General features: G+C 37.8%; 1 protein-coding gene across 12 annotated transcripts in view; it reads left to right on the forward strand.

The window, feature by feature from the left end:
* The window catches only part of PHLDB2 (pleckstrin homology like domain family B member 2), a 244,882-nt gene extending 238,244 nt beyond the window's left edge, over positions 1–6,638 (forward strand). For all 12 annotated transcript variants that reach the window (XM_045165477.1, XM_045165464.1, XM_045165485.1 and 9 more), the window contains 2 exons: positions 4,131–4,216; positions 4,771–6,638. In XM_045165477.1, the coding sequence (XP_045021412.1) occupies positions 4,131–4,216; positions 4,771–4,911 (227 nt within the window). In that variant the 3' untranslated portion in view covers positions 4,912–6,638. The remainder of the gene's footprint in view (positions 1–4,130; positions 4,217–4,770) is intronic.
* Positions 6,639–10,223: the final 3,585 nt, after the last annotated feature.

The raw sequence follows: 10,223 nt of genomic DNA on the forward strand, positions 1-10,223 counted from the left end.
TCCAAGTGATATTCAAATCAGGAATTTTCTGTTAAAGAACAAAAGCAATAAAATTCAGAATAAATAAGTAAAGTGAAAAGTAATAGATTAATGGCAATATTAGCTTGATAGATGTATATTGTATTCAGATCATATGGTCCAGTATTTACGAATTCCCTCTAGAAATAATAAAAATTACATTTTTAAAAAGTGTGAGTCAGTTTGTTCTGGTTCTGAAATAAACCCAAACCCAAATAAATATTAAGTGGAATTTATTTTTTAGACCAAAATATCATCTTTTAAACCATGAGATCAGAAAAGGTTTCTGTTTATTTATTTATGGTCATATGCCCTATTTAAGTCACACACAATTAGGCAGCTTAGCTGACAGCCATTCAGCTCTAGTTCATGGTAATTTCAGCAGCGAAAAGCTCCTCAGTGAACTATTGAATAAGTTAAGTATTTACTGGGTAAATTTCCAGTAAATACTGGAATATTTTTGGGTTCTTTAAGTGATAGATTATGAGACTTGTACCCTACTGAATCCTCTATGAATACAGGAATATTTGTGTACCCAGTGTACTTATTAAGAACCCCCTTATTTACACATAGATTTCATATGAAATATGCCCATTAGCTGCACAAGTATAGCTGTACTCTCTTTTCAGCTGCTGAATAAGGGTAGTGTCAGACTGGAGGTTATAAAGACACCCTGCCTTGGGGTGATAGTTCCAGCATTTATGAGCATTGTTGGGAATTGTTACAAAGTGTAGCAAGTAATAAATTAAAAAAAACAGTCCAGTCATTTAATCTGTAGGGTGTGGTCAGGTATGTTTATGAAGAAAGGTGTGAGAAACAAAGAAGCATGTGGAAGAAAGGAACCTCTGGCTATGGAGCCCCAGAATCCCTGAGTGAAGGGTGGGCAGGGTCATGCCTTTAAGTTGGGGGCTCTTTGTGTGGGGCTCCAGTTGCTACGGTGGAGAGCAAATGGCCGAACTCACTGACTGGTTACCTCTTTGGGGCTTTCTGACTTTGGGTTTTGTAAGAATCCAAAGACAAGATCTTCAGTTAATACAATAGAAGAGATGCCTGTGTAATAAGAAATGTCAATTCAATGTCTGCAAAATGCATAAAGAAATTTTGCTGTGTGCTAGTCTCCACTGACAACCTTAGCCAGAATTTTAAAATAATTCAAATAAAACAGCTTTGCTCATCTCTGCTCCTTTTTTCTAGGAACCTTATTTCATTCTTTCTTTGGTCTGACAGGTGAGAGGTTCAGTGCTTCTTTCTGGCCCATGTAAATGTGTTTTTCAAATTTGAACTTCTTAGTGACCAGTTTTCAATTTTTTTTTTAAGTACCAAAATATTTTGGTATATGAACGATTAACTCAGAACCCTAATACCTAAAACAGACAAAAATTATATTTAATTCAGCTTTTTAATATTTACAGATTGTATAACTGACTGGTGAGACCTAGTTTGGCAAACAAAATGCTGCCCATTTGGCTCTGTTTGCAGACATCATCAGCTTTCCTGCTCCCACCCTTCCCACCCCGACTCTTTCCCAGACACCACCAAGCACAGGAATAGATGAGCCAGCAGGCTTGTCCTGCAGATGTAGTTCAGGCTGGACTTGATCCCATAGGTGCCACGGGATCAAATCCCATGTCAGCAAGCTAGTCAGCTTGGTAAATGAACATGGCATGTGTGTAGGGCCTAAGCCAAACTCATAGGTCTCCCTGTGGAGCAGGCCCCTGTGCTCGGCCTCCCACACAGTAACTGAGCAACTTTAGAAGAGTCTCTAAACAAACCTAAGGCACAGAAAATATGTCTGTAAATTGCTAGGATGATGCTACTGAGAAGGAATACTAGAATTATCTCATCAGTTTACAAGAGCCTTGTATTTTTCGTTCTTTCTGATGTGCCCTACAAACAAAAGTTTTCTTCCCCCAGTTTTCTGCCTGCTTTGAAACACTGACAAGGTTTACTTTTATCTTCAGATTTTATTTTATATCCATTTCCAGAAAACAGAGTATTATTGTTTTCCGGTGAATGAATTATTGCAGGATCTTTTCCACCAAATGTTTGAAAAACACACTGACCTTTTCTTTTACAGAAACTGATGGAAACCCACTGAACATGGTATTAATTAAAAGTGTTACCCTAGGAAGAGCAAAAATAAACACAAAAATATGGTCCATGCTCAAATAAGTTTAAAAAAATGCTAAGTTAAATGCAATTATATAGGTTTATTTTCTGCTGAACTTATCAGGGCTGATATTTTTCAAATTTGCTTTTTACTGTTGTTATGGGGGTAGGGGGGCAAGGACTCTCATTTTAGTAAAAACTTCAAAATGCAACTTAGTCTAAATAATTAAAGTAAGTCTCTGTCCCATGACAAAAGTTCTGACCTTTTCTAACACTGTTAAGCATGAAATATCCTTTCAGATTTTCTCTATGCCTTTTCATATATGGTTCAGTGTACATAGGTATTGTTTCTTCTTTAATCCATTTAGAACCAAATTATTCACCCTGTTCATACCTTTCTTCTCATAATGATATTTCAAGGTTTTTCTCTTGAGCACTTGCATATTTACCTTGGTATTTTCACTGGCTGTGTAGATTCCATTGTGTGGCTGGTCTAGAATTGAATCAGTTTCCTATTAAGGCTCCAGCAAGCTCTTTTGCAGCATTGTGGTTGGCTCTAGCAGTAAAGAACCCGCCTGCCAATGCAGGAGACATAAGAGATACTGGTTTGATACCTGGGTTGGGAAGATTGCCTGGAGGAGGGCACAGCAACCCATTCCAGTGTCTTGCCTGGAGAATCCCATGGATAGAGGCGCCTGGTGGCCTACAGTCCATAGGGTCACACAGAGTCGGACACAACTGAAGCAACTTAGCACTCAGCACGCAGGTCCTAATGAACACAAATACGTATGCACATGCATAAGAAGCTCTTTTAGGATGCACTTTTAGAAGCAAAATTGCTGAGTAAGAGAATTTTGGCACTTTCCATTGTGTATGTTTTACCAAGTTGACTTCCAAAAGAGGCTTTCTTATTTGCATTTCCTCCAACAGTGTATGATAAGAGCCTCTTTCTCTGCTTCCTCATCCATGATTTTGAGATTTTTAAAAAATGTACTTGCATGTGTTATCATCCTTGCAGAGATTAAATTGCAAAATATCTCAAAAACTTATTGTTCTTATTAGTCATTACAGAGTGATGCTATTTGGTTGGTGGTTTCATTGGTGGTTTTGTTTTCTTTAATGTTTGGTTTGGTTTTTATGGCAAATATGATGAAATCTTTGGAAGCAGTTTGAAAAGTGTTGCATTGAAAGGACATTAAATTATTGACATGAAGCTCTGTTGGGAACAGGATTTAAAAAAACAAGCAGAGTTGACAAGAAATTTGATAGGGAAGAAACATAAGTAGGATATTATTTTAAATTATAAATAAAAAGCACACTTACTACAAATGTTTACAACAGTTCCAGTTCCAGTTTAGTTGCTCAGTCATGTCTGACTCTTGGCGACCCTATGGACTACAGTACTCCAGGCCTCCCTGTCCATCACCAACTCCTGGAGCTTACTCAAACTCATGTCCATTGAGTTGGTGATGCCATCCAACCATCTCATCCTCTGTCGTCTCCTCTTCCCACCTTCAATCTTTCCCAGCATCAGGGTCTTTTCTAGTGAGTCAGTTCTTTGCATAAGGTGGCCAAAGTATACAACTATTGTCTTGAGAATGTAGGAAAATAATTTTTATTGATGTTAATGGTGTTTACACTTTGTGTACTAAGCTGACAGTCAATATTCTATATTATATTTTTACTGCTAATTTACTGAAAAGCCTTGAGCAAAGTCACTTAGTCCCTTTCATGTAGGATTGCTAATTCCAACCTTTTTTTTTTCTCTTTTTTCAGGATGGGATGGGGCTAACCTATGTTATCTGAATTAGCCTTAGACAATTTAAATGCTAGATAAATTTTTTTAATTAATTCATTTATTTTAATTGGAAACTAATTACAATATTGTTGTAGTTTAAATGCTAGATAAATATTTTAATGATGATAGTTATAATGAAGTTATGATTTTTTCTGTTCATCAGTGGTGATAAAGTATTTATTTTAACACTCCTCTGCCATTGCAGACAAGCATGAAGCTAAATTAAAAGGAGTAATATACTTTCAAGCCATTGAAGAAGTATATTATGATCACCTCAAGAACGCTAATAAGGTAAGCAATGAATTTCAGATTGCCACGATTTGAATGCATAAGTTGGGGTGAGAGTTTCCCAAAGGTCCAGTGCTTAAGACTCTATGATTCGACTGCAGGGCAAGCCGGTTTGATTCCTGGTTGGGGAACTAAGAGCCCATGTGGCGCATGGCCAAAAAAAAAGTTGGGTGAAAGAAGGAGTTAGTACTTGCTTATGAGGAAACTTCAAGGAAACATCTTAGTAAGGCAAAGAGTAGTATTTATTGAGCTATTTTTGGAGCACTCACTATCAGCGAGGTACCCCTGCTAGAACTTTACAAAGTATCTGCTAAAATGACTGGTGAGCTCATTGTGAGAGTTCTTGTGCAAAAAGGCCAGAAAGATGGTCAATCTTGAGAAAGGTGTTGAGGGCAAGACTGTAGGTTATATTAGAGCAAAAGTAATGGCTACGTAGATCTCTATAAATTGGAACTTTTAAAGAGGAAGAAGCCCTCACATATCTCTGTGTTATATTTAATGTTGTATTTGCAATGTATTCGGTTTACATTCTTTTCCTCTCTTGATTTTCTTTCTAGAGTCCTAATCCTTTACTTACCTTTAGCGTCAAGACACATGACAGAATCTACTACATGGTGGCCCCGTCGCCAGAAGCCATGCGGATCTGGATGGACGTTATAGTGACTGGGGCAGAAGGCTACACTCACTTCTTGTTGTAGTGAGCTGACACAACTTCAGGGCAGACTGCAATAATCTCTTACAAGAATGAAGCCATATCAACACCAGGTGGACAGACCCAACAGGCCCATCCCTTTAACTGTGGATACTCAGAACTGCTTTCATATTAACAGGAAGTCATTTGTAAAAGAGAAAGAAGAGGTTTTAATTCAGAGCTTGATCATAAATAATTCAAAGCTTGATCATAAACAGCAAAAGAATTGCCTATGAGAAAGAAAACACTTTTTTAGTAAATAGCATCACTTATAGGAACATTTCTTATAAACTCTTTTTATCAATTGTTGACTTTGATGAAATAAGCTAGTTTACAAAATGTCTGTATGTACTTGGAAAATATGAAATTATTTTAGCACCCAAATCATTGGTGGCATTGACGTTATTGGTAATCAACTGGCTGTTTTTTAAAGGAGTATTTTGTGGAAGGTTATTTTATAAATATTAATATAAACAAAGAAGGGCTTGGAAAGGGAGTGTATTGTAGGAGGAGTTTGGCCCTAATTTTTAAGTACTACACCAAAACCAAAGACTTGACATGACCTCTGCTGAACAGTAGTAGTTTCAAGTGATGAACTGCGTTTAGTGTCACTCTGCATTTTAAAATGGTACTTTGATGCCAACAAGTGCCCAGGAAGTTGACTTTGAAGAGTCACCACCAGCATAAGCTACTGTCCATACATAGCAAACACTTTGTAAAAGAAGAACAAAAAGCTGTGTGTTACAGGAAGAAGCAGTCTTGGACATTCTATCACACTGGGCAATTTAAAAGAAAGAGAATGTTTAGCTTCAGCTGTTTTGCTGATGATTTCTCCATTCCCAGTGCTGAGAATAAAGGCAACAGTAACTGGTTTCCTTTAGATTGTCCAACTTCTCTTTGTTGTGGAGTACACATGTTAACTGCAGCCTCACATGATATAACTATGAAATAGAGCTCTGTTTTCACCAAAGAACAGACCAATTAGAATACTTATTTTCCAAAGTATTGTAGTTCTATTCAGAGGCACATGAAGTTCACCTTAATGTTCTCTGTAATGTACTATTTTATGATGTTTTTTCTTTACAGTTAGCTTTTGTTTTTTAGAGTTCAGTTAATTTGTATTGAATGAAATGACTTCAGGCAAGTCCTTTTGTAACAGTTTTTCAAATGCCATTTATCCTGGTTTATCATGTTGTGTGTGTTTGTAAGTATGAATGTACTCTTTCTACTTATTGACAAAGGAATAGAAGTAGAAAATAATAATGTTACTTACTAGTAAAAATGAAATGATTAGATTAGAAGTGTCTATAAAATTTGTCAGGCCTGACTGGGTACAATTTTTTTTTTTTTAATTTGCAGTGGTTTATATACATGTTGCCAATAATAAGGTTTTGCGACTGGATTACACATGACGTTACTTGAACAGTGAAGGCCAAAATCACAATTGCAGAAGACATTTTTATAATCTGTTTCTACAGAGATCACCCTTAAACCCTGTAGTGATCTAAGACAGTGAAGTACAAGTGCTGAACTTTTGTTGGTTAATGTAAAGATATAACTTTTCTGAATTGTACTTTACTTTCTTCATAGGACTGTAAAGATGCTCTAATCAACTTTCTATCTTGCACGATGTAGTAAATGGTTCAAATATGTGTGTCAAAATATGTTGAGTTTGGATTAAAATGTTGATCAGATTTCACATTCAAAAATAAACTCACTTTAATTAGGAAATTACCCATTGGTAACATGACAAGGGATGAATTAATCAGCAGAAGTCAACTGTAGAATTGACATGAAGTTTGTGTGCTAGCTAACATTATGACTTGTAGTTTATAAACTGAAGTAATCAGATATGTCTCTGGTCACATTCCTGCTGCTAACAAAATGAGATACCCCTGAGAAATCTGGCTTATGTCTAATTGCATCGATGCAATTATTACTGGGGATTGAAGGAGTGCATTTACCTATCTTTCTCTCTGATGGGGAAAAAATCACGCAGGTGTGAAGTTAAAGCTCTAAGGCTTTACTTGGTGGGGACCACATTTGTCTCCCTGAACTAAGGCAGCAGATTTCAGAGAAAAACTGCCCTCAACAGCATGTCCTTTCACACATGTTAATGAAGGCAACATTGATAGTAGGTCAATGGAAACAACATCGTCTGCTTCAAGCCCATCACCGTCAGTAAAAGCATCTTCACTTGACTCCAGTCACAATTTTTGCTGATGTGTTAAATTGATGAAGGTGGATGGAGAAAATGATTCATGGGTTCATGGGTTTCTCTGGGGTTGTGTGTGTGTGTGTGTGTGTGTAGTGCCTTTCCCAGTATGTGAACAAGTAAAATTTTTTTATTTGTTTTGCTTCCCATAAAATGCCAGAGACATGCAAAAATAAAGGGAGAGAATAGGGACAGGAATGACTGAGAATATTTGGATTATCCAGTACCACAGTAAGAAGTGTTTGCTGTTAAGATACTATGGATGCTGAAGTGACGTGTCACCTTAATGATTTTAACCCCTTTGGAGGCTTAATGGAGAACCCGAGAAATAACTCAGCAGCTTTTGGAGAAAGTTGCTAAATCAAGCAGCTATCTTGCTCTGTTTCTGGCATTATACATCTCAGGGAAGAAATCTATTCTTTCATTTGTCCAACTTTCCTGGTGCCTTCTAATAGAATAGTTTCTCAAAACTCCAAAGATGAGCTGAATTCACTGTATCCAGCCTTGGCCTTTGACTCTAGCAACAGCCATTGCTCCAAAATTTAATGACCAAGATAGTTAAGTGGCTTTACTCAACGTCGTAAACCAGCCACTGTAACTTTTGCACAGAAAACAAACAACAAAAAAACTGAGGTAAGTCTTTACTTGTTGATGCTTGAGGCCTCCCAAAAATTGCTTTGAAGGACATCAGAGCTGGAATCCAGAGACCCTCGTACCACAATTTATTCAATCATATTTTTATTGGCTGTTCCATTTTTCTTCTGTTTGCCTCTGAAAATGCAGCTCTAGCAGATAACATACATCCTTATAAACCATTATTGTTTTCTATAGGATGGTCACAAATTGGGGCCATTGGGTCAAAGAGCATTGACCATGATGTAAATTTTGAATTGTCATAGGTGATATTACTTGACAAAAGAGTTTAGCGGTTTACTTTCTCACCATCCATACACGAATGCCAGCTTGCCAATAATTGTTCTTTTTAACTTCTGCCAACATGATGGGTAGCAAAAATGGCATGCTAATTTTTAACATTTGATTCATGTTATTATTTCACATTTTTCAATTAGTGAGCTTGATCATCGTGTTTACATATGTGAACTGCCTATCACAAATATTGGCCAATTTTATTGGAATTACATATTTTTTCTGCCAATTTCTGGGAGCAGGCTGCTAAGTCACTTCAGTCGTGTCCAACTCTGTGCGACCCCATAGACAGCAGCCCACCAGGCTCCCCCGTCCCTGGGATTCTCCAGGCAAGAATACTGGAGTGGGTTGCCATTTCCTTCTCCAATGCGTGAAAGTGAAAAGTGAAAGTGAAGTCTCTCAGTCATGTCTGACTCTTAGCAACCCCATGGACTGCAGCCTACCAGGCTCCTCCGTCCATGGGATTTGCCAAGCAAGAGTACTGGAGTGGGGTGCCATTGCCTTCTCTGGGGAGCAGGCTAAACAGAAGTATTAATATTTTTTTATCCACTCAATAAATCAATTTAGCTATACGTTTTTATTCTTCTTTATTCCTGGGGCTTCGAATCTTGCTTTAAAAAATTCCTTTTATCTATACTATATTCTCCTAAAGTGTATTTAATCCTCTTGGTTTTATTCTTTTCATTGAGACAGTTTAGCTACTGGAATTTATCTTTGCACACAGTTATGAGGGAGTGTGTGTTAGTTGCTCAGTCCTGTCCGACTCTGCGACCCCATGGACTGTAGCCCTCCAGGCTCCTCTGTTCATAGAATTCTCCAGGCAAGAATACTGGAGTGGGTTGCCATTTCCTTCTCCAGGGGATCTTTCCCACCCAGGGATCGAACCCGCGTCTCCCACATTGGAAGCAGATTCTTTACCATCTGAGTCACCTGGGAAGTATGAGAGAGGGGTCTTAATAATTCAACAGTCTGACATACAAAGAGCTAGAACAAAAACAAATTGAAAAGAAGCAGTGAACGTTCACTTCCACTCCAGGCATTTATACAAGCATGATTAAGGTCAGAATTTGGAAACATTCCCTTACAAGTCAATGTATTGAAAGGTGGTTGCTGTACCATGAAAGACGCTGGGATTCTTGGCCTCCAACGGAGAAAAATTCAATTTGGGGCCAGTGACAAGGCTTGATCGCTCAGAGCTTTTGTGGAATAAAATTTTATTAAAGTATAAAAGAGATAGAGAAAGCTTCTGATAGACATCAGAAGGGGGCAGAAAGAGTGCCCCCCCTGCTAGTCTTTAGTTGAATGTTATATAGCTACTAGCAGTCTGCTAATTAGAGAAACAAGAGTCTGAAATGCAGTACTTGGATGCAATCTCAAAAATGACAGAATGATCTCTGCTTGTTTCCAGGGCAAACCATTGAATATCACAGTAATCCATGTCTATGCTCTGACCACTAATGCTGAAGAAGATGAAGTTGAATGGTTCTATGAGGACCTACAAGACCTTCTAGAACTAACACCCAAAAAAGATGTCCTTTTCATTATAGGAGACTGGAATGCAAAAGTAAGAAGTCAAGAGTAACAGACAAATTTGGCCTGGAGTAACAGGCAAATTTGGGCTTGGAGTACAGAATGAAGCAGGGCAAAGGCTAAGAGAATTTTCCCAAGAGAATGCACTGGTCATAGCAAACATCCTCTTCCAACAACACAAGAGAAGACTTGACTCATGGACATCACCAGATGGTCAATAACAAAATCAGATTGATTATATCCTTTGCAGCCAAAGATGGAGAAGCTCTATACAGTCAGCAAAAACAAGACCAGGAACTGACTGCAGCTCAGATCATGAACTCCTTACTGCAAAATTCAGACGTATATTGAAGAAAATAGGGAAAACCACTAGACCATTCAGGTATGACCTAAATCAAATCCCTTACAATTATACAGTGGAAGTGAGCAATAGATTCAAGGGATTAGATCTGATAGAGTGCCTGAAGAACTATGGACGGAGGTTCGTGACATTGTACAGGAGGCAGGGATCAAGACCATCCCCCAAAAAAAGAAATACAAAAAGGCACAATGTTTGTCTGAGGAGGACTTACAAATAGCTGAAAAAAGTAGAGAAGCTAAAGGCAAAGGAACAATATACCCATTTGAATGCAGAGTTCCAAAGAATA

Source organism: Bubalus bubalis, chromosome 1 (assembly GCF_019923935.1).
Source record: "Bubalus bubalis isolate 160015118507 breed Murrah chromosome 1, NDDB_SH_1, whole genome shotgun sequence".
Lineage (NCBI taxonomy): Eukaryota > Metazoa > Chordata > Mammalia > Artiodactyla > Bovidae > Bubalus > Bubalus bubalis.